Source organism: Daldinia caldariorum (genome assembly GCF_022478825.1).
Source record: "Daldinia caldariorum strain CBS 122874 unplaced genomic scaffold F4812scaffold_18, whole genome shotgun sequence".
NCBI lineage: Eukaryota > Fungi > Ascomycota > Sordariomycetes > Xylariales > Hypoxylaceae > Daldinia > Daldinia caldariorum.
In genome coordinates, this window is record NW_025953054.1 from 297,388 (window position 1) to 321,755 (window position 24,368).

Genomic DNA, 24,368 nt, shown 5'->3' on the forward strand with positions numbered 1-24,368 from the left:
CCGGGACTTCTCGTGTAAGTAACATTTCCTCATGGCGGGGTAATATTATGATTTCAAGAAATTGTATAACACATTAAGAGTCAACAACATACTACTAGAGTTAGAATCATGACATGCAAAGGAGAATATACATACCGGCCTACATCTCTTCGAGCTTTTGTGTGTGCTACTTACGTAGTTCGTCGCTTAGTTGCGGAGTTTTACAGGAATCTATCCGTCCAAAACTCCGAGGTCGAGGGTTACTTTCCATGATTCTATATATTTGCCGAGAGAACTCTCATCATGTTGTCAACAATGTTTACTTCCCTATAGCCTTTGGTTCCTTTCTCGACTCAAGTGCCCACAAAAAACAAGTCTCAATTACACTGATAACCACGAAATACATAAATATATGACTTAAGAAAGAAGACTGGATAGGTATAACCTTAGAAAACATCAGTCTGTTTCAACGGATATCAACTTGAGTGAGGTATCTCGCAACGTGCTAAGCTTTCCATCAGGCAATCTATCTGCTCTAGGACCAACCCGGGGACATCATGGATAAAGAAGAACTAGTTACCCACGTATCCGCGGAGTTGGGTAGATAGACTCGTAACTCTTTGAGCAGTGACGTAACCGCTCCCGTCTTTCCCGTGTTGTTCGATAGATTCCAATCGTAACAACTCTCTCGCCAAATGATAACTACTACCTACCTAGGTACCTACTGGATGCGGCTCGCCGGCCTCGAGTCTCCTAGTGCAGCACAAACCTTGCAAACTTTACGTAGTAAAAAGAGAAAAATCGTAGCGAAAGCCGCTCCGATAACATGACTTGTGGATGGTTCATACTCTTTCTTATTAGGGTCTGACCGCACTTTTGAAGTTACATGCGCGTTTACTACTTGGGTAAGCAGCAAGGCACCCTCCACTAATAAGCCGGGATAGTATCTAGTCAGCATGCGATGCGACGTCGTGCAACTTTCCTAATTGAGGAATCGTTTGCGTTACTTCTTATCGTATCTGGCAAACCCGGGCCAAGGTAGCGAGCGCACTACGCAAGTTGACGTGCTCGGAGATGGTCTCTATTCGGGTAAGGCCCTCCTCCGCTGCCGCCGATCCGGGATCTCCATAGCATATAATTCCCAACCTTGGCACACGTTGCTATCCGTCTTCTTGGTAACCGCATCGCCTCGGCCAAGAAAACATGAAGCTGCATTGGTTGTCCGTTGGTCTCTTGGCCGCCCTGTCTCAGGACGCCGGCGCATTGCAAGTAAAGCGTGAGACGACGACGACGACGACATCTCGGGATAAGCTTCAATATGGCGTCCACTACTTCGATCAGAAGATCAACCACTTTCCCGACAATGAGCTGTTCTCCAAGTCCAATCTGAGCCGTGGCACCTTTAAGCAGCGATACTACTTCGACAGCTCTTATTATAAGCCTGGTCAGTCCCAATGATGTATTATACTTGATGCATATAGAAATGTTAACTTCTATATAAGGCGGACCTGTTTACTTATACATCTCGGGAGAGACTAGTGGTCCTAGCAGGTTCTCGAATCTACAGACGGGGATTATCCAAATATTGATGCAGGCTACAAATGGCTTAGGTACGGCGCCTAATATAGACGGATAGAGTAAAGACCACGTCAAGATAATTAAGACTAACAAATGTCGAAGGTGTCATTCTTGAGAACCGTTACTACGGAGCTTCATACCCCTTCAAGACCAGCACTACGGATGAGCTACTCTTCCTCACCACAAACCAGACCATAGCTGATAACGCCTACTTTGCTCAACATGCCGTGTTCCCCGGCGTCAATGGAAGCCTCACCGCACCCAACACGCCGTGGATACTGTACGGCGGCAGCTTGGCAGGAGCTCAGACCGCCGCATCAATCAAAGTGCACGGGGATGTTCTCTACGGTGGCATTGCCTCCTCTGCTCCGATCAAAGTGAACGTAGGCTACCCCGAATGGTATAACCCCATCCAGAAATATGCTCCCCAGGACTGTGTTGCGCGGATCAATAAGATTGTCGACAACTTCGACCTCCTCGTGGCTAAGAACCACACCAAGGCGATCAAGCAGTTCAAGGCTCTGTTCGGCCTCGAATCTCTAACAGATAACCGAGACTTTGCAGCGGCTATTGCGGTAAGCTGCTTTTCTTTCGTGACACGATCCTCGACTCTGGCTGATCACTTAATTCACATAGGATCCTATAGGGAATCCTGGATTCTACCACTCGAATACGTGGCAGGAGCTGAATTGGAACTCTACCTACGGATCAAGAGACTTCTTCTACTTTTGTGGCAACGTTTCCGATATCGATCCTCCGGCAGAGCATACCCAAGTAGACTATGCCTTAGCGAATTACACCAAGGGCGAACCTTGGACGTAAGACTCTCTACAAGTCACCTTCCCCCGTCAAAGTATTGTTAAGTACCTAGGTAGCTGACGCCTTTTCCCTTGACAGCGGTCTCGGTAATTATGCCAATTACATAAAGCGGTATACCCTCCCGCTGTGCCCCTCAGGGGACTATAACAGCAATGATTGCTGGGTGAGTAGCCCTTCTATTCCCCCGTACGCATTGGTTACAAGCATGATATCACCCGTAGCTTACTCTCGTTATTATCCAGGGGACTCAAAACGCCACAGCATGGGCTAGCATAGAAAACAGCTCTACACGCTCCTATCTCTACACGAGCTGCATAGAACAGGTACCCACCCACCCACCTACCTACCTACCTACCTAACAACACATAACATGTAACTAACCGATCCAAAAGGGGGCGTACATCTCCGCGCCGAAAGAAGGCCCGTCCCTCCTATCCCGCGTCGTCGACACGGACTACGAGCAGCAATGGTGCCGCTGGGCGTTCCCGGCGGGGGCGTACAACGCGATCCCGGCGACGCCGGACGTGGACGCGTACAACGACTTCGGGGGGTATGAGTTCTCGGCGGACCGGCTGGCGTTCATCGACGGGGACCAGGACGTGTGGAACGACCTGTGCTACCACTCAAGCCTGGCGCCGCGGCGCGACCTCTTGTCGTCGTCGCCGGACCTGCACCCGGAGCTGCTGGTCGCGGGCGCCGGCCACCACTGGGACTCGTACGGGATCCTGGACGTGCGGGCCGAGCCGCAGTTTATCCGGGAGGCGCACGAGTGGGAGATTCGGACCGTGAGGAAGTGGTTGAGGGAGTTTGGTCGGTGGAAGGCGTCGAAGAAGCTGTGAAGAGATGTATATATATGGCGGGAGCTAGAGCTGGGACGACGGGTGCAAGGAGGTAGTATATTTCTAGTAATAGATGATGTTCGTCCCGTACCAGGTACCTATATGATTTAATGGGAAATAGCTAAAAAAAAAAAGGATATGAAGCAAGTATGATGAACTCGTCGTCACAGTGGTGGTGGGCCCTGCTTTCATGAGATTTGTATAGACCTCCTGAGTAGGGGCTAATTTCCCAATTTCAAGTGAAATTTTTACTCCTTGGAGTGTGTAACAATCTTTTCCGACATGTTCTGAAACAAGTAACTGATATACGTTATTTTCTTATGCGGCGAGTAAGAGGATTGGATGATATAAAACTCCCGTTAGGCATTTATACTGGTCTCATCTCTCTTAAACACCACGTTTCGTATGTTATTCGTTTGCTATCTGCTTGATCCTATCACGTAGATACTTACTATCATCTCGCCATCTCGCTACTTTAGAATTTTTATATTAAATATTAGATATGAATTAAGTGGTGGCGTTTCAAACGGTCTGGGAGGTAAATTATATCTCGTTGTGGAACTAATGAATGGGCGAGAACTGAAATACGAAGTACCTTACGTAAAGATTGTTCGACTTCCTAGGAAGTCAAATATCCCCACAATACGGATCCGTAGAGTAAACTAGCGACGTGATTGGTTGGATTGCTATTTGCGAGATGGTGTGTGAGTGTGTAAAACTAAGGAATATAACGCAAATTGTCTGTCTCAATTCTCAACAATTCCAAGGGCGCATGGCCTAATGGTAAGGCGTCAGATTTCGGTCTCCATGTTGATCTCTGAAGATTGCAGGTTCGATCCCTGCTGTGCTCGAGTTACTTCAAGCAGTTTCTTCATTCCAGAGTCCACTCTGGGATTTGTCTGTCCTTTTTTTTTTTCTTTCTTTCACTGATATTGTTCTGTATTTGACATTTCGTTATTAAGCTAAGCTTTACGTTCTGACAAATATTGCAATCCGTGGCTTCCTTTTTCTTTTTTCCTCCTTCCCTCTCGATGTTGTGTGATATGGGAATTGCCCCGCGTTTTGTGTTATCTACAAATGTAAGGGAGGCGGATAAAGAGAAAAAAAAAAAAAAAAGCGCGATGGCCGAGATCGGCCCACTAAAAAATTCCATTGCAAAGGGGACTTAGAGAGTCATGCCTTTAGGTTAGGTACTGACTGCCTGACTGACAAAAAAAAAAAATTGATGCCGGTTGAAGCCATGAGCTAAAGATTTTAGTGCATTCATCACCGGGTCCGACTTATACAAACAATGGAAAGGGTCCAATAGCGGAGGAATTGCTTCCAGTGCTTCCACACACATCGCATAAGATCCCTTGGCCGGTACTACCTGTTTCTGCCGGCAGTCATCTTACGTCCGGCTGGGGCTCGTAGCACTAGCTGTCCATTCTTTTCAACTTCCTGGGCATTGATCGCGTAGTTGAGCTGAGTTGAGTTGAGGTTGACTGAAGGGAATCGCATAATTCATATCCTTCGTTTCGAATCGCCATGTCCGCTTCTTTACCGGGCAATCGGGAGCTGCCCGAGTCGCAATATGATTTAAGCACGTATTGGGGTCGCGTCAAACAGACGGCTACGATTACAGATCCAAGGTATTATTATTACTTACTGGTTTCCAAATTCTATCTTACCGGTACACCTGAACGGATTCTCGAGATCGTTATGATACAAATTCCTCTCTAACAAGTATTCTCTTAAACGACAGGACCCTCTTCGTGGGATCGCATGGCCTTGAACATGCCAAAAAGCTGCTGGTTGCGTATAAGCAGGGCGAGATCAAGGACATGACGCCAGAGTTATGGAAGGCAAAGAAGATCGTGGACTCTACATTACATCCTGGTATGCTGCTAGTAATAAACTTGACATAATCGTAGTTTTGAACCGTCGTGTTGATTAGACTCTCTAGAAACCGGAGAGCCAGTCCTCCTACCGTTCCGGATGTCCTGTTTCGTGTTCTCGAACTTGGTCGTCACAGCTGGAATGCTCACACCAGGCTTAACGGTATGCGGTCCATCCTGTATTACTACTACTGCCTGCTGGGCAGAATCCGTTGGAAGAGATAACTTACCTGACCGTTATAACAGAACACAGGAACTGTTCTCTGGCAAATCGCCAACCAGTCGCTCAATGTTGCTATCAACCACGCGAACGCGAACAAATCAAACCCGCTCTCCTACTCCAAGATCGCCCAGTCGTATTTCCTCGCCGTCGGCGCATCGTGCTCCGTGGCGGTCGGCCTGAACTCCATCATCCCGCGGCTGAAGCGAATCTCGCCGTCGACGAAGCTCGTGCTCGGGCGCCTCGTGCCGTTCGCGGCGGTCGCGTCCGCGGGCGCGCTGAACGTGTTCCTGATGCGCGGGGAGGAGATACGCACCGGGATCGACGTGTTCCCCGTGCTGTCGGAGGCGGACAAGGCGCGGCTCGCGCGGGAAGGCAAGGCGGAGAACGACGTGCCGAGCCTGGGTAAGAGCAGGAAGGCGGCGACGCTCGCGGTCGGCGAGACCGCCCTCAGCCGCGTCTTCAACAGCAGCCCCATCATGGTCGTACCCCCGCTCATCCTCGTCCGCCTCCAGCGCACCCAGTGGCTCAAGCGGAACCCCCGCTACACCCTGCCCATCAACCTCGGCCTTATCCTCGGCATGAGCTTCCTCGCCCTGCCGTTCGCGCTCGCTGCCTTCCCCCAGCGCCAGAAGATCAGCGCTGACAGTCTGGAGGAGGAGTTCCACGGCCGCGGGGGGGATAAGGGGTTGGTCGTGTTTAATCGCGGGATCTAAGCGGAATCGTTTGGCGGGCGTTAGGTATTAAGGAAGCCGGCTGAACGAAGCGTTTCTCGTTCTCGGGGCCGAAACACACATCGAGGACGGCGAAAGGGAGAGACTGTGTTTTATTACTGCATAGCCAGGCTTTTGAGGAGGGAAAAGGAGGTGTGTTATGTAAGAGACGTCAAACGAGTATCACATAGTTTGACATCATGGGCAAGGGCATGGCATGGCAAGGCAAGGCATAGGTACCTAGCACCGAGTTATATATGACTGTGTGATGCGTCACGGACGAAACACATGGTAATCTAGTTTAGCTTCAGCTTAAGCTAGCGATCTCGATATTACCCGAAAGAATAAAAAAGAAATAAGATCAACCGAAAGAGGAGTCACGAAATGGAAACACACAGTAAAACATTGTATTAAGTAGCCCGTAGCCCGTAGTAGCAAATTTGCCTCCTTCAGGATGCAAGAGAAGGAAATTTGGTGAAATTGGGTATCCGGGTCTCGGTTTCGATCGTCAAACCGTCTTGGCGCTTTGCGTTCGTGACGCGAGCCCGGGGTGCCTTATTAGGAAGATGATATGTGCCTCGCCATGTTTTTTTTCATGGCGAGCCAGCAGGGTTTAGGAGGGGCAGAAGACCATGACCATGAACCATGGCCATTACCTATGTGTTGTTCGAATAATTGGGAATCCCTGGAGTACATACATGGCAGTATGGTGCCTGGCTAATATATCGAAATCTAGTAATAAATCTAAACACTACGTAGTGGACATGTCCTCCCATTCCACGAGGAGTCCATGCCTTGCCCTGTAGTTCACGCTACCTAGGTAGGTTAGGTTAAAGATCCTGATTTTATTTTTATTTTGTTTTTTTAAGATCTGCAGGTCTGAGCGCGACACAACTGTGTATCGTGTATCTAAGGTAGTAATAAGTGATGAGACAGGTACCTAGGGAATAGGAAACGTTGGAATAATTTGAAAGGGAAAAAAACAGAATACGAAAGTCATGTCATCATTGTCATCCATGGAGTTGTTATGAAGATGAGAGAGGGCTGTCAGACAGGCGGCACTGCTACGGGTCTGCCAAACTTACCTAGACAATGTCTCAACGGTCACTATTATTATGACCCTTCAGAGATGCTTTCGGTAATTGACAAGTCGCAAAATATAAATCGTCTTACGGGTAACAACCCTATCTGTCTACTTATCTATGTCCATATCCATATCAATCTGTCTCATTCGGATTACCTGGCGTGCGGATAAAATGCCCGCCTATTTTGATGACGAGGAGATACATAATATGCCAAACCCGGATTACCTTTTTATAGGTCTATTTATCTAGGCCAATGCCGCGGGAGGATTATATTTCTAAGTCGGCTCGGTCTGGGTTCCCGGTCTGGGAATTTTGCATACTGCTATTATAAACACTTAACCTAATGGATGGATGATGCATTGTTGTTGACAAGATTTGCGGCATCGAAACACAATACATAGTAACCGCTTGATGTTCGGCCGAAGGACCACTTACAACGCTCGGCTTCTTGTCGGATGCGGATGACTTCATTCGAACGTGGACATGCCTACTATGTAACTCAACCGCGTAGAGGAATGAATGGATGAATGCGTGAGAATTGGACATTGAAGGGATGTAGAGTAGGTAACATAATAACTTCTCAACCCGCCGAAATCCAAACCAGACCTTGCGAGTCATGATTAGATTAGTTATGTTGATTAATTTTATACGTAAGGTAAAGGATAACTTGGAGTTTTATTACTATTATAACTCTGAGCTGGACATAAGTTAGAGTTAAACAGTTCTATACACTGGAATGTAGCGGACGATTGTTAGCTCGGCTACAATAGTAATAAAGCCGTAAATTCGCATCGTACACCTGGTGTAAGCTAGGCCAGCGGTGGGTTCATTTTAATTTCTTACCTACCTGTTTCTCGTCAGATGAAAACGTTGGCCCGCTGTCCCGACTCCCTTGGATTGTAGCGTGGTAATAGGGAAGGGTTTCGTCCAGGTTTGTGGACGAATGATATTCCCTACTAAAAAAAGAAATACCTAAGAACAAAACGTCCGTGAGAAAATAATAAACTTGTTGTTATGAGATAGATGACCTTCCACTTAATAGACATGCTATGTAAATGAAGTACATGAAGAACTGGCTAATATTGCCAAACCAAGCACGCACGTCCCAGGTTGCCGGCTGACAATTGGAAGACTCACGTCGCTCAAATACAACATATGGGCCGATTATCCATAGACTAGGATTTGTGCTCAAGAATCATGGGATGCCACGCAGACAAGACAAGGAAAAGGCCTCTCTTCTGCTTACTTGTTATGGACAACCTGAGGGGACGGACGAAACGGGGACATGTTCCTTCAAATACATAGTAGGTAGGTCAGCCTGGCTGCCTGAACAGCAAAGGCCGGGGGATCCATTGAAATCGATAAGGCTGCAAGTAAAAAAAAATCGTGATACTACTACTAGGTGCAGCAGCGGCGTGGAACCGAGCCCAGACGAGCCAGGTCGTGTTGTACTGAGGTGAGGGGAAGAAGCTAATGCTGCAAGAGATGCAAGAGATGCAAGAGATGCATAGGCGACGCTAAAGAAGCAGGAGCAAGAAGCACACAAAAAGAAAAATTGGGTGAGCCAAATGTTTTAGTTACCAATAGTATGTGGCGATATTTGCCGCCTGCGCCTCGGGAGGTAGTGGTTGACGATATCGTTACCTCTTTTTTTTCTGCTGGCGGAGAAGGGGTGGTGTTTCTTTATTTTAGGGGACCTTGAATGGATCCGATGGAATATTGTTGTGTATGTAAAAGGGTAATGAGGTAGTATTTTCTGGAAAAGGGTCCACTGACCAACCAATCTAGGCGCAATCACTTCCCGCGTAGGAAAGGGCCTATTTTAGAGGAAAGAAAAGAAATCGGGGGGATACAAGCGAAACGAATTATGCTTGAGGAGAGAAAACAAAAAAAAAAACAGTGTTCAAAGTCAAGATCAACTTTTTTTTTTTAACTCTTTCTCCATCTTGATAAGCCAACAAGCCCTCGGACGTAAAAGATAAAAGAAGTTTGGCGCGGAGTGGCTACCGTTACGTACTTGTGGCTTTCCAAAAGGTGTATGCAAATCATTTTTAGTATGTAACGCGTATAACCTGAGGTATACCTTACACTTACATGGACATAATGATATAATAGACAACTGTCCACCATTCAGAATTTTTGGAGAGGAAGATTGCAAAAATATAGAAATGGACTGGACGTTAGCATAAGTAGGTAAGTACGTGTAAGTGAAGTAAAAAGGTTGCCGTATCGACGACGGGAAGAAGTCAGCAATAGGAGATAACCCTGGAGATTTTAATATCCGTTGCCCATGATACCTGATTTCAGGTACATCAGGTACATATCATCCAATGTGAGATAATGTTGTTTTTAGTGCCCGCTTAGGTAACCTTGGAATTTGGCACTCGGTCGTCGGAGGCAATGGTAAGACGAAAACAGTAAGATAATGGAGATCATACACTGTATAAACTCCACGGGTTACCTTTCGAAATCTGAGAAAGCCCAATCTCTGGCTCCTCCCCCATACCGTGCGGGGAGAGAGGTTTATTAATCTATTGCTATTGGGGTATTTGTGGTGACAAACCTTTTAATACACAGGTAATAAATGTACGTAGTGTAGGTATTGTACTTACCTAATGTACATTTGACCTGTAGCATAAGTAGGTACCTCTTAAGATAGCGGGCTAAGGGCTATGGATTGACTTTGTAATAATAGCGTGGTAATAAGTAATTCCTGGGGCGAATTAGCAGAGGAGAAAGACCCACCGATTACTTCATTCTCACCATACAGCCTAACATCGTGGGCAAGGTCCGAAACAGTAGGCAGACCCGTGAATCCGTCATGTATCCCTATGTACATACTGTATCTGCATTTTGTCAACCACATGCCTGTCACTGCCCTGTAACTGCTGTAATGTACCGCCTGTATTGTACACCTAAGTAACCAATTGTTATGAGGTATTGTATTGTACAATGTCTATTCACAGCTGTCATCACACAGCCTAGTGCATTATGAGAACCCAAGAGTGAACTCCTACGCAACCACCTCATCCTGCATTGCGGCAATGCAAGATTTCATTCACAATTCACACTCGAAACTAGATTTCTCTCTTCTTTTCTTTTTTTACTTTGGATCTCCTTGAGGCATCAAGAGTTGATATTACTCATTCTTATCTTCTAAAGGTACCTTCGACAAGTATTCTTTTCTATTATTATGATTGTTTTTATTGTTCTTCTTAGTGTAACCTGTTAACACGAATACCATGTCCAATTCCAGTCACCTGTAGCCTGTACATCCGTCACAGGTTCTTCTTATTATCCTTCGAGCTGCAAGAGCTACTACCAACCATCAACTGCCAACCGTCAACAATACTCTACCGAACAAGCATCCTTAAAAGCTTCGATATATAAAGACATTGATTACGTACACGTTTATTTATATACATAACAGCAAACGAGAAGACATAACAATTCCTAATACGCCCTTACCTTAAGGTAGCTACTCGTACTTACAACTTGAACCTTACAATTTGCGATAACGATACCACCCTCGGCTACCGAAGCCCCGACCTTGGAACTCCCGTCTCTATCATAGAGGCTCTATGCCACGGACCAGAAACAAACCTTTGAGGAGGAAATAGGGAAAAGAACAAGAGATACTAAGATTCGTTGGGAAAACATTTAAAAATAATTGTTCGCTTTGAATTGCGAAAGCCTACAACCTTAGATCTATTCGTACCTTCGTACCCACGCTGCTACTCAAGTACCTAGGTACCCTACGCAGGTAAACAGAGCCCTGGAGGTTACCTAGGTACCTTAGGTACCGTACCTACTTGTCTAATTGGCGCTGCCAAACCTTGGAAACTCAGCTTACAGAATCGGTCGCGGCGGCTGCGATTCCCTCAGCACATTGCTGGCCACTGTTTTAAGAGCGTTTTTAATTACCTAGGTACCTACTCTGGGTTTCGCTGGGGGTTAATAATCATTAGGTTAGGCCCAACGCCGCCTAATAACTTACCTAACTTACAGCGTCGACAAGTGCTTTTTCCAAACCTGAGAAACCCTTAAAGGTCAGCACAATTAGCCCCGATCAGCCACGAAACAGCGAAAACAGCGAGACTGCAGCGGGAAAAAGTACCTGCACTAAACCCCCAGTACAGTGCTGTACGCTTGGAAAGTGCACACGAAACAATTCCCAACCATTCCAATCCTAGACTCTCTCTCTCGCTCTCTCTCTACGAGAATCTTTCATCTCTTCTCTCTTACAATTTCTTGATATTGGAGTAAAATGTCAACGCCGACTACTGCAACGGCAACACTCCCTCCTCATTATCGTCATCACCACCACTCAGCTCATCACTACCCGCCCTATTCAAATTTACAGGGCGGAGTTTCGACGTATAGATCAGTTGCTGGTGCTACTTCTGCAAACCCTATCCTCCCCACCCCGGCTTCGACTGCTTCGACTGCCTCGACAGCGACGGTCTCTACTCGGCACCACGTCGCTCCTTCGTCATCTGCTTATACTACTAGTAGTAATTCATCTTACACCACAAGTCAAACAAGCCAAACAATTCAACCTCCTACAAATGGAGTAACCGCATCAGTAGCCACAACGAGACAAACCAAAGATTCACCAAGATCCAATTCTACTCCTCGGTTAGATTCAAATCACACCAATATGCCTCCCTCGGTCGCCTCCGTCTCCGCTACCTCCGCTGCACACTCCTTCGCCGACAGTCAACCGAGAAAACGTCGGCGTTCTAAGGAACCGGATTGGAAGAATTTCTATAAAAATGGCTTACCAAAAGAAGTCATTGTAATACATGACACGCCCGAACCGGAGGAAAAGAAGCATTCGGTCGCTACCGTGTCACGAACATATACGAATGGTGGTGGTGGTGGAAATGACACTACCACTCGTCATGCAGCCAAGAGACGAAGAAAGGACGAAGTTGTTCAAAATGATGATTTATACGAACCAAGTGTAAATGGTTCTTACCAGCACACCTCCACTAGCGGTTCTACTTCTACCGATCGCACGACGTCGGCCCATAACACTACAGCTGCTACTTCGCTTGGGTCGCTGTCTTCGAACAGTCAATATGACTATGAAAGTCACAATACTGGTCAGAAGAGGAAGAGGACCAGGCAACAGATTGCTCAGGAAGCAAAGAGACGGGAAGTTGAGGTTCTCGGTGATACCTTCGTCGCATACCGCCCTCCTCAGAAGCCTGTCAAGAAAGCCGGTGATGTGACTGTTAGGGTTGTTAATGATGTAAGCGATCTCCAATTCTCGCATCTGTGCGTAACGATTATTAACGTTGGATGTTTTTTGTTTTTTTAGCGTTCCAACCAGAGCGGTGCTCGAGTTGACGACGACGACGGTCATTATATTGTTGTTCCAGATGCTGATCTCACAAATCAATGTACGTTCCTCCTCCTTCCTCTCCATATCATGTTAATATCATGTTACTTATCTAATATATGATCAGATCAAATGATAAAATTGTTGGGTCAAGGCACGTTTGGCAAAGTTGTTCAGGCTCGTGACCGCAGAAGAAACAAGTTGGTCGCAATCAAAATTATCCGAGCCGTGCAGAAGTACCGAGATGCCTCTAGAATTGAGCTTCGTGTTCTTCAAACTTTGAAGGCAAACGACGAGGAGAACCGGAACCGATGTATACACCTTCGAGACTGTTTCGACTACCGCGGACACATTTGTATCGTGATGGACTTACTGGGCTCAAGCGTATTCGACTTTCTTAAAAGCAACAACTTTGTTCCTTTCCCTAACAGTCAGATTCAAAGCTTTGCTCGACAATTATTCACTAGCGTTGCCTGTAAGTTCACCTTGTCGTCGTACTATCGAATTATTACTAATTGGTCACAGTCCTTCACGATCTAAACCTCATCCACACGGATTTGAAACCGGAAAATATCTTACTTTGTGACAGCGCGTATCAAACGTTTACTTACAACCGTAGGATACCTTCGTCGTCTGCGGGCGTAAGTCGACAGGCTACTCAGCGCAAGGTCCTTCTTGACACTGAGATTCGGCTTATCGATTTTGGATCTGCAACATTCCAGGATGAGTATCATTCGTCTGTTGTTTCGACTAGGCATTACCGTGCACCCGAGATTATACTTGGGTTAGGCTGGTCTTTCCCCTGCGACATTTGGAGTATTGGGTGTATATTGGTCGAGTTCTTCACCGGGGACGCTCTCTTCCAGACGCACGATAATCTCGAGCATCTTGCTATGATGGAGAATGTTTGCGATAGTCGCATAGATACTCACCTCGTGCAGGCCGTCAATAAAATGGCTACGCGAAGCACAGGCAACGCCGCATCCAAGTACGCCTATCTTTTTTTTTGTCTTACGTTGCTAACACGGTTTCGCTAACCCATATAACAGATACTTCAAGCGATTAAAATTAGATTATCCTACTGCGGAAACTACACGAGCGTCCAGGCGCTTTGTAAAAAACATGAAACGGTTAAGTGTAAGACTTTGATCCTGGTTCATTGTCCCCCCGCCGCATCAGTCACTGACATATATTAGGATATCATACCGGCTTCAAGTCCCTTTCTTAGATCCTTCTTGGATCTCCTCCAGAAGATTTTCGTTTACGATCCGGCGAAACGAATCACGGCTCGGCAAGCTCTTGAGCACGAATGGTTTCGAGAGCCAGCTATCCCAGATGATGGCACTGAGGCGGCGAAGATTAGGTTAGAACGTATGAGAGAGCACGAGTACCATCGAGGTCCGGTTGCGGGTTAATGGTAATGGGATAACGATTCCTCTATATTCCGATGACACGGTAGTGATACCTAGGCGAACCTGTATATTTGGAATGGATTTAGGCCTAGCATACAGACAGACATTGCAGCTACAACTTGCAATTCCATTTGCTTGGGCAACGGTTAGGAGGGTAGGGCGTTCGGCCAGCATTTTGTGCTAATAGTTTTCATGGCATTGAGCATACGTTACATGAAATAGTCTATAACCTCTACGTCACCGTAGATGGGGCGACTTGGAACGTTTACTCAAATATAGATCCCAACTCTGGGGAGCATTCCATGTTGCGGGAGACCCGACATTCTCCGCTTAGTTGCTGGACGTGAGTTTCAGAATGTGTGAGCTTCGGTATACTTCAGCATAGATACCCGAAAGAGAAAGAAGTCACGCTGGTTGTTTGTGGTTTAGTAGGATAGTACTACTTTGTGAGTCTACCCACTCAAAAGCTCCCAATCTTTGATACTAATCACAGAAAGGTTGAAGGTTAAAGGCAGCGTCATGGGTTTCTTTGAACATCGTGTCGATCTTAGTCGATCCTAGCCGAGCGGCCGCCAGAATAATGTCTTTGTCCTCTGAACAACTAGTCGCCGATTTACCTATTACGGAACAAAAGAAGTATTTACAATAGTAATCAGATGGCCTGTCTCACAAATACTCGAGGGTTCGCGTGGATGTTGCCTGTCTCGTTTAACTTGCGAACAATGCTTGAAAATCCAAAGTACATAGAGTATCGATACTCCGCGATCAGTTTGCGACCACGATTGGTTCCTCGATTTCTACGAGGCTATTAAATACCAGGCACGAAGTGTTAACTATCAAATTAGATCCCTTAATATATCCTTTTAAGATATTAGAGATACACATCAGGGATGAGCATCGACTTAGATCACCCGTCGAGCGAGAACGTCGCTCACCTCACGAGTCTCCTCTCCCGACGACCCGAGTATGGAATTGCAATTCCGTCGAGGAGATGGCTAAGCAGGCAGGAGGAGAAAATAAGGAATATTCCAGAGGAATTGCTTAACAATTCGAGTCTTCTGAAGCGTCTTTTCATAAAGATCGCTGACAGAATCGACCCGGAATTGATAGACCCGAGGGCTGTGCTATGCAAGACGCATTCCGCTCTCAACCCCTGGCTTATACGTTGCTTCTTCTTAGCCGTCGCTTATGAAGTAACGGTTCACACGGACCTGCTACGCTCGTGGAAAGGCAGGATGGATTACCCGATTCTTTCTAGCTTCGCTGGCCGAGTAGACTCGATTGCTGCCTTGTGGACAGAGCCAGACCTATATTCCGAATGTTATGGAACACCACCCTTCGAGGGCCACCTGATCTTCGTCCAGTCTGGCTGTGAGGCTTGTATTCTCAGTGCTATGGGTGCTAACGCTCGTGTTCTGGCTGACTTGCGGACAACCCTTATCGACCGAGCCGAGAGGCGTCCACCGCGCCCCAACGGGCGCCGGGCTAGGGCACCAAAACTGAAGCGCTACGTTGATGATTGGATCAGCCAACTTACAGAAGAGAGAGCGACAAAGTGTATAGCCATGAGCGACAGCGTACTTAGCGAGCTCAGGAACGTGCGACCTCAACTTAAAGAGTGGCGAGCCCAAAGGAGGAAGAAACGGAGCAAAACCAAAACGGTCTATACCGAATTAAAAAAGACAAAAGATGGCGGAACCGAGTTGAAGTACGTCGCAGATAATAGACGATACAAGAGGAGGACCAAGAATGGTATTCCCGTGGCCGTAGCTGACCTAGAGGGTGCGGAAGACCAGAGGAGGGCTGCGTTGTTTAGCTTGAAGGACAACGTGAAAAGCGTCTACAGGCCTGATAGCATGAGCCCCTACTCGCAATTTGGTGGATCTGGTGGCCATCACGACGTAGCAAACGCAAGTGATGCATTACCGCTCCTTAACGACGAGAATGACTTATCAGATGATTATGAAGACGCAGAAGACTTCGACGATCTGGATGAGCTGGAAGACCACCCAGACCTCGACCGTGACTTGGAGGCGGAGGAAAGGAGCAGGCAAAAAGTAGCAAACTGGTACTCTTCTCAGGTGTTGAAATTGGATTTAACACAAGACGATACCAAGTCGGTTTTGTCCATGGCCCATCCTGCCTTCCGACCTCCGAATGAGTTCAGCCATCTCTCGGCTGCGCCGTCGCCCCTCAATATAAGGAGGGACCGCCCGCGTAAAGCACCGCCCGCCGGTGCTACCGACAGCGTCTGGACTGACGTAACGGTGTATACGACGGACAACCGCGCCATAAACACCCAGTCGGACGTCCCGCCTATACCGCGGGTCCCCTCGAAGTACAGACGCGACAGCGCGAGTCGTAATAGCAACAATATCGAGCGCCCTTCGCCGTCTGGTAGGCCCGCTACCGCCTCACTTCATCCCCACTCGGCCCTGAACGTAAGACAATCGGCCAGCTCGTCGGTGTACTCGACGGACCGGTCGCGACGGGACGAGGGAAACACGTATACGAGGATTTCTCACTCGAGATATAACGGGAACGGCTCGGCGGGGAATAGGGATACGCAAGGGTACACTGCTGTCCTGCCGAGCCGAAGCCGCTTCTTTGCCTCGACGGCGCTCGACTGGCCGTCTTCCGAGCCCGAGAGCCACGAGCGGAACCGCCGCCGCAGCCACGGCCCCAGTTATCATGGTAGTCAGAGCCAAGAGCACGGCGGTGGTAGTAGTAGTCGCTATCGCAGTCGCAGCCGACCTAGTCGCGCCCGCAGCACTACTACTGCTGCTACGACCACGGCCAGCCGAACGGAGTCGTCGCGGACCTTAGTGGCGTCGCCTTCCGAACAGGATCGGGAACAAGAAAAGGAGCGGAAAAAGGAAGACCGCGCGTGGAAGGATAGCTGGGGGATCCGGCCCGAGGACGAGGACGACGGACTAGGGCCTGAGGACTCGCATAGCGTTGCCTTCTGGCGGCAGGCGAGGTGAATGTGCGTGCCTACTTTACCTAGGTACCTCCTATATATAGTTCCATTACGAAGATTGTCCAGCGGGGTGGGCTTGTTTCGCGTTTATATTCCCGTTTGTATGCGTAGTGCCTACTCGTACCTACCTAACTTAACCTACCCTACGTACAGGTAGGTGTATATAGCAATAGCTGGCGGCCTGGGTCGAGCGGGCGAACTACCTGAGGTGAATGCTCAGGTTAGTAGGTACGTACTAGATAGCGGGACGAAACGAAGCGGAGCGGGAACGGTTCTGGTCGAGGAAATCTGCTTATGAGATAGTGCTAATACACGAAGAATAGAATGCATATCTGTTGATAATACATGTGTGTGTATGAGAGAGAGAGACAGGTCTTATGTGTTTTGAAGCTGTGATAATAACTTATGATTAGTTCGGGGCCGTGGGATCTCCTTATACTTACCTCTTACTGCATACCTTAAGTACCTACTTGATGTTATAGCGAATCTCGGGGGACTTTGCTCGAACAACCCTCTACCGAGACACCTGAGGGTATAGATTAGATTCGGATTGTAGGGCGCTTTTTTGCGTTCCCTCTTTTTCTTCTATATATACAGAGAGAAAGAAAGTAGGGTATAGACGAAAAGAAATGGATCGAGGGTATAATTCAGAAGTGATCTTAACAGGAAGTTTGTGTCATCTAAACCTCAATGCATGGGGGAAAGGGACGCGTGCGTAGTCGTGTCAAGAGTATAACTAGGAAGATTCATGCATGTTAGCTGAATCCTGAATCCCATCGAACGAATAATAATCGTACAGCAGCAAGCATATTTCCAACTAACCCGGCTTAGTTGGTTGGTACCTAGGTATGGTCTGATCTCAAGCCAGTCAGTCAACAAACAAACAACCAAACAAAACAAACCGCCGTGGAAAAGAACTAGCTACCTGCCTAGGTAGTTAACCAGTAGAGAAAATCGATCTACCTCAACTAGCCTGAAGTGAGTTAGAGAGGTTTAGGTTAGGTACCTACCTACCTCTAAGGTATTTTTCCTCTGTCGTAACCGGCGCTGTGCTCTTTTTTACGATACTGGATGAGACACCGGGGTTGGTCGGATAAAGAACACGTGATCGCGAGGCACGTTTGTTCTCGGGCGATGTTCATGATACGCATGGGGGATAAAGGATTGTTTCTTTTCGAAGTATATGTACCTAGTATATAGGAGGTACCTAGGTTAGGTATAGATAGGTGTTTGTGCGAGTTATACTACAGTATCAACTCCGTGTTAGTTGTACGTATTTGTTACCAAGTATTTGGACGATAGAGGCCTGCGTTATTGGTGTGTCTCAAGAGGGTAATAGTATCAATAGTTCTTGGGGGAAAGGGGATGTCTGTCTGAGGTATCTAACCCATGCGTGCCCTAGTCTCTTCATCTGGGTCTGAATAGCTTCAGCTGGGGGGAGGAGGGGGGCTAGAATAACATCGTTCCAAAATGCAGTCTGTTGAATTAAGTCATCACCACAATCTCAAGCTTGCCGATATAAAATTGTTGGCCCTCAGGCAAGATATACCTGCCATGGATGGATATTACATCGAACGTCTTTAGGTTAAAACTACAATTCACAACTTACGTAGTATGTTTAGGAACGTGTCCTCGATTGCAGAGATCTCAGGAACTAGACCCTTGTCTCTCTCTCTACAAGTATGAGCAATAAATAACATTCATTAGCATCCTTCGAACCATAGAAGCACAAGCTACCTCATACAGCGGTAGCAAACAAACACCACCTAACAGCATAACACGGGACTCGAATGAATTTCTTTACGTGAACTCCCTCGCCTAAGACCTTATACACAGGACCCGCACCGCACCCCCTACTCCTTCAGCTCAGCTCCACGTCGCTTACCGACTTTCCGTCAACAAACCTTTACCTCGGTGCCTGGCCTTCGACGAAGTCGAGCGCCTGCTCCCTGCTCACGCAGTTGATGGTGCTGTTCTTGTTGCGGAACAGCACGCCGTAGCACCGGTCGGCCACGTGCACGATCTCCGGGCGGAAGGTCGTGCAGATGAACTGCGTGCCGGCCTCGGCCGAGATGGACTGGAGGAGTCCCGCTACCGCCGTGCGGTACTGCGCGTCGAGATTGGCGTCGACCTCGTCGAAGATGACCATGGGGCTCGATTCCGTCTGCTGCAGGGCGAAAATGAGACAGAGAGCGCAAAGACCTATTATTTCGTATGCTCGTTAGTCAGGGGTGTAACTGATATGTTACGTTGGAAAAAAAATTGTTAACTTACTCTTTTGACCACCCGAGAGCTGCTGAATACGCTGCTGCTCGTCTGCAGTCTTGGAATTGAAAGAGACGCTGATACCGACGCCTATGTAGTTCTCCACGCGGCTTCTCTGTTCCTCGTCAGAATCATCCTGGTCAGCGCGTCGATCGGCTCTGCGCTGAATTACTAGACGGCCGTGGCCTGCAGGTACCAGACGCTGGAAGATGGTGGTGAATTCCTTCGACACCTGCTTGAAAGTGCGTTCGATCGCCTCGTCTTTGCGCTGGTCTAGGTGAGCAACTAGCTCTTCGATTGACGCCTGAGATTGATCGAGTTCCTTGCGTCGTTTGAGTAGCTGCTCTTGCTGGTTGGTAAAGCTGTTGTATTGCTCGAAAGCTTTCTTGTTGACATGCTTATACTTCTTTAACGCGTCGTTGACCTTCTTCAAACGTGAAACAACCTGTGATGTAAAAATTAGCTGACAATGTGCATGTTTATTGAGAAGAGGGTTGGACATACGGTCTTGTGATCGAGTCTCTCGTATTTCTCAAAAGCTTCTTCCGGCAAGACACCGAGGTCTCGAATGTTCTTGGTCAGCTCCGCCGCTTTTGCTGTTAATAGAGCCTTCATTTGCCTGGCCCTGTCCATCTTCTTCTCCTGTTTCTTTATTTCTCTTGCAATCTCCTGGAGTTGTGCTTCCTTCTCGTTTTTTTGTTTTTCTAGGCTCGCTATCTGAGATTCGGCAGATTCGATCTGTTGATCGTTGGCCTTGATCTTGTTCTGAACTGATGCCATCGCTGTCTGTGCCTTCTTAAGCTCTCTCTTGGCTTCTTTCAAGTTACTGGTACCACTGGAAGCAGTTTCGGACGCCTGACTAGTGAGCTGATCGAGCTTGAGTTGGAGATTTGTTCGCAGGTCCAATTCCAGTTTTCGCTTGCGACTTTCAAGCTCTCTCCGCTTGTTGCTTATCTCGTTCCATTCTTTCTGTAACTGTTGAACCTGGGCACCGAGGCTCTCGAGTTGCTTCTCCTCGTTAGCTGTCAAGACCTTCTTAAAGTCAGAAGCCAGCTCAGCTTCATATGCGCTGAGGTTGTCCTGGAACTGCTTCATGTTCCTCTCGACAATGTCTCGCCGTTTGATTGCAGCTTCAAGTCGATCTCTTTCGCGATCGACCTGGTTATTCTTGGCATTCAATTCTGCTCGCAGCGGACCGTAGCCATCTTCCATTTGCCGGAGTCTCTGCGCTAGCCTACGCTCTTCGCCTAATGCGCTGGTAATCTCCTGGTCCTTTTGCTCTATTTTCTTCCGTATGTCATTTGCTCTAGACTTTAGTTGGTCACATTCTTCTCTCCACTTGTTCACGGCCCGGACAGCTTCCAAACGCGATTTCCGCGTATCAATATATCCACCAGTCACTGCACCACGCTTGTTACTGGTATCTCCGTCTGGAGTAACACCATGTACACCATGGCTTCGCGCGTATTGACTGGCGATTGTGAGGTTGGGACAAATGATTGTGTTGCCAAATACTTGCTGGAACGCCTTCTCGTATTCGGCGTTGTACTTGATCTTGCTGAGCAAAGGGACCGCATCATTAGCTCTTGGAAGGTTTGCAATCCGTGGCCTTAATCTGGAAAGTGGCATGAACGTAATTCTTCCCCCCTGATGTTTCTGAAGCATGCTGGCCAGATATGTCGAAGTGTCGTCGTTATCGACTACGTAGTGGAACAAAGAGGCACCAGCGACCTGCTCTACCGGTAGTCGATACGCCTCGTTAACTTCAAAGAGCTCAGCGAGCGTGCCGTAGGCACCGGGAATACCTTCCTTGCGTTTTAGCTGTTGTATATATGCAAGACCCCGAGAAGTGGCACGGTCCATGGTGTGGGATAGTTCCCGCTCAGCACTGTCCAACTCGCCTTGAGCATTTGCAATGATTGTCTCCAACTTGTCGTCCTCTCGGCGGAGTAATTTTCGCTCTTCGCTGAGCTTTTCCAGGACATCTTTCGCGTTGGCGACTTCTTCGGCGAGAGCGAGGCGCTCGCCGCCAAATCTTTCATTTCTATGTCGCAGTTCCGCGATCTCATTTTCAAGCTGCTGGATAGTGGCCTGAATGGTTTTCACTTCTTCATCAGCATCGAGACGATTCGCTCTTTGCTGGCTTAATGCTATGTTGAGTTCATCTATTTCTTTTCGCAACCACGCATCCCGCTCTGCTTTGCTTTTGAATTGGCTTCCTCTTGTCTGCTTTGTAAAGAGGCGCTGCCGTCCAGCTTCCGCCGTGTCCAGGGCTTGTTTTATTTCTGCCTCTTTCTGCTTTGCCTTCTCAAATTCGGGAGTTAATTTTTTGAGTTCAGCTTCCCTTTGCGCTATCGTCGCCTTCACCTCTTCCAGCTCTGCGTCATGCTGGGACCTGGCTTGCTCCTGAGCTGACATGCTGTCTGATAAACTCTTGACAACCAATTCGGCATTTGCCATTGCCTTGGCAGTTTCTCGGCGGTCTTCGTCGAGCTGCCGACGGTCTATACGAAGTAGCTCCATTTGCTGTTGGAGCTTATGTATTTCGGCATCCAAAGTAGTGATGACTCTCATACCCGCATTGTACGTTTCGCGATTCTCGTCCGTATTCTCGATGCCACCTTGACGCGTTTCTTCTACTTCTTCTAGAGCCTCCTGCGTAGCGACTTGGTCCTTGTGATAATACGCGTACTCCAAGCATCTACGCTCACGATCCTTGTCCTGGTAGTCGCGCAACTCCTCCTTCTCTTCCTCTAGTTCGCTTAGGCGTTCCTTAATATAATCCAGCAGTTCGTCGATCTTCTCTCTCTTATTATTTGTTTCCGTCATTATCTTAAGTGATTCCGCACGGCGGGATTCGTAGACTTGGGTTCCAGCAACTTCCTTTAGTAGATTTAACCGATCCGACTCTTTCATATTGGTGAGGGCTGTGACACGTCCCTGTGGTACAATATAGTAAGGGTTCGACCTCGAGAATCCGGCGGCGTCGAGCAGGTTCGCGACATCTGTTTTGGTCGAAACCTTTTTATCTACTGAGTATTCGTCCTTCTTGAGACCAATTGTGCGGCGCAGGACGACCTCCTTATTTCCAGTCGGGAATCGGTCATCGCTATTATCGAAAATTACTTCGACGTAAGCAGACATGACTGCCGATCCGGAGCCTTCATGTAGTAGCGCCTGACGCTCCTCGCGATTCATTTGGGTGTAGGCGTCACCTAAGACGAATCGTATCGCGGCAAAAAAATTACTCTTTCCAGAGCCATTACGACCGACGATGACATTCGTACCGGGAGAGAAGGGCTCCATGACCGTTTGGTCTTTGTAGCTGCATGCGTATTAGTATGATAAAAACCGCAATCTATCGCGGGTTGTGATGGCTTGTTAACGCGCACCTCTTAAAGCCTTGTATGATAATCTGCTTTATGTACATGGTCGCCGTGGGCGCTGCCTATCGGGCAGCTCGAATTAAGTGACAGGATATTTGACGCAGGAGAGTCGTAAAATTAAAAAAAGAAAAACAAGAATGAGGGCTACAAAATTTGCGATAACGTAGCCTAGGAAAAGTTCGTTAATGTTCGTCAAACCTCGAAACCAACACGTAAAATGTAAAGCCGACGCGTTTTCGAGCGCGGTGATTTCTAGGGTGGGGGGGGAATTGAATTTAGGCGGGCTCCTTCTCTAGAGAGCTGCAGCTTAGCTTCAATGCTAGCCGCACGCTTCTAGCGTTTGTTTAGGCGGGTTAGTAAGAAACTGCTCAGATTGTACATCTTTGTATGTACCTAGGTATTGTACATATGTACAATGTAATGTACCGGTTGTAAGCTTGGAGGTTGTGGCTCTGGTGGCTTCGCAGTCACATGTTTCAGGGATGCACAAGGACGCTTAGGGATGCTTAAGGATTTGAAGATACGGAGATCCGGTGTCAATTCTTTGTCTCAGGCTCTTTTACCATGTTCCCTCTTTATTTCGGTCATCGGATTGTTCAACACCATGATATTCCCAACTTCTTAAGACCACCAAAAATATTACCTAAGTATTGTATGAGGGGGCATATCTAATGGCCCTATAAATTCATTGGGTATAATGCTGTTTCTCATCGTCCATCATGAATTTCATCACCGGAGAGGTATGTAATTAAGCTTCAATGAACCGTGTTTGATGCGGTCTAATACCTAGTAAGTGAAATAGAATACCGGTACCTACATCCATGCACATTTCGGCACCGGGTGGTTGCTGGATCAAACCAGGCCGTGTTTACTAAGTACAGTATCTAGGTAGTTAGTTATCCTTAGTGAACCGCAATTAAAAAAAAAAGGATATGATATGAATCACCTATTAAAAAGCCAACAAGAGCACAAGCGGTTGTCATCAGAGTTCGATTCTATGCGATTTTAATGCACTTTGAGATATTTCAAAACAGCCTTATCTACAGCTGCATTATTTCCCTTCCTTTACTGGCCGGATACTCGCATACTACTCGAAGTCATGGCTATGTGCATTGTGATAGGTACCTAGGTAGGCACCGGCATAAGCAGTGAATTATTGATAAGTAGACGCTCTGAACGCTTTGTCCCGGCTGCCCGGCTATGCTTACCTTTTAGATCTAGGAAGCCTTGTGTAAGGGGACACGCATTCATCGGTACCATGTAGGTAGAGGCAGCAAAAACTCCGACTCAAGAGGATCTCTCCTGTAACTGGGCTGTAGATACTTGAGGCGAGTGCGACGTAATCACCGCTCTGTGCTCACAGATTGGAAGTTTCATCAAGCTGTAACAGGAGCTCAGGCTGGTTAGATGGATATCGCGATGTGCAAATTACTACTAGCTCCAAAATATGCAAGTTGACTTCCACATTGGTGCTTTGATCGCCCCGTTGCAACCCCCGGGCAATTTAGTAGATCGTGCCAAGCTTGCGGCACAGAAACCGTAGGCTACCGAACCTGTCAATACCGACTGCAGGGCACCTAGGGTCTACTATATAAGATGATGATGAAGAAAATATGTGCCTGTTGACAACGATTTCTGGCCATAGAGAAGTAAGGAAAGGGAATAAGCCGTCTACAAGATAATCGCTATCGCACGGGCAATAGAAGCCAGTTTAGATGAGTGTTCTAGGTATATCACGTCTTCTAAATCCCTCTTCAGGGTCGCAGAAATGAACACGTATTTGGAAGTCAATATTTGTAGGTACGTAGGAGTTTGTAGACGCCAAGAAACTCGTCATTCCAACAAGCCACCATATTTTTTTCAAACAG

The 24,368-nt window shown here is 47.5% G+C and overlaps 5 protein-coding genes and 1 non-coding gene across 6 annotated transcripts; 5 read left to right on the forward strand and 1 right to left on the reverse strand.

Annotated features, from left to right (window-relative positions):
- Positions 1–959: 959 nt before the first annotated feature.
- On the forward strand, positions 960–3,651 carry F4812DRAFT_151823 (serine carboxypeptidase S28-domain-containing protein). Its single transcript, XM_047929731.1, has 7 exons — positions 960–1,423; positions 1,482–1,589; positions 1,660–2,132; positions 2,194–2,375; positions 2,455–2,539; positions 2,619–2,699; positions 2,769–3,651. Exons 1-7 carry the CDS (start codon positions 1,183–1,185, stop codon positions 3,213–3,215), a joined length of 1,617 nt encoding a protein of 538 aa, XP_047787034.1. The 5' UTR covers positions 960–1,182; the 3' UTR covers positions 3,216–3,651.
- Positions 3,652–3,981: 330 nt separating this feature from the next.
- Positions 3,982–4,066, forward strand: F4812DRAFT_t134. The gene has a single exon. It is a non-coding gene; the product is annotated as a tRNA-Arg (tRNA).
- A 489-nt stretch (positions 4,067–4,555) lies between these two features.
- F4812DRAFT_151818 (Tricarboxylate/iron carrier) lies at positions 4,556–6,478 on the forward strand. Its single transcript, XM_047929730.1, has 4 exons — positions 4,556–4,846; positions 4,960–5,093; positions 5,161–5,255; positions 5,339–6,478. Exons 1-4 carry the CDS (start codon positions 4,743–4,745, stop codon positions 6,026–6,028), a joined length of 1,023 nt encoding a protein of 340 aa, XP_047787035.1. The 5' UTR covers positions 4,556–4,742; the 3' UTR covers positions 6,029–6,478.
- A 5,292-nt stretch (positions 6,479–11,770) lies between these two features.
- On the forward strand, positions 11,771–13,872 carry F4812DRAFT_452780 (kinase-like protein; the record flags this gene model as incomplete). The annotated part of the gene is made up of 6 exons (XM_047936401.1): positions 11,771–12,397; positions 12,449–12,518; positions 12,585–12,932; positions 12,983–13,445; positions 13,507–13,594; positions 13,654–13,872. The coding sequence occupies 6 exons, from the start codon at positions 11,771–11,773 to the stop codon at positions 13,870–13,872; spliced, it is 1,815 nt and encodes a 604-aa protein (XP_047787036.1).
- A 421-nt stretch (positions 13,873–14,293) lies between these two features.
- Positions 14,294–17,265, forward strand: F4812DRAFT_441729 (uncharacterized protein). Its single transcript, XM_047935256.1, has 2 exons — positions 14,294–14,315; positions 14,381–17,265. Exon 2 carries the CDS (start codon positions 14,760–14,762, stop codon positions 16,851–16,853), a length of 2,094 nt encoding a protein of 697 aa, XP_047787037.1. The 5' UTR covers positions 14,294–14,315; positions 14,381–14,759; the 3' UTR covers positions 16,854–17,265.
- Positions 17,266–18,410: 1,145 nt separating this feature from the next.
- F4812DRAFT_441731 (RecF/RecN/SMC protein) lies at positions 18,411–22,763 on the reverse strand. The gene is made up of 4 exons (XM_047935257.1): positions 22,507–22,763; positions 19,619–22,439; positions 19,124–19,559; positions 18,411–19,051 (listed from the first exon to the last, which is right to left on the reverse strand). The coding sequence occupies exons 1-4, from the start codon at positions 22,542–22,544 to the stop codon at positions 18,756–18,758; spliced, it is 3,591 nt and encodes a 1,196-aa protein (XP_047787038.1). The 5' UTR covers positions 22,545–22,763; the 3' UTR covers positions 18,411–18,755.
- Between the last annotated feature and the right edge of the window lie 1,605 nt (positions 22,764–24,368).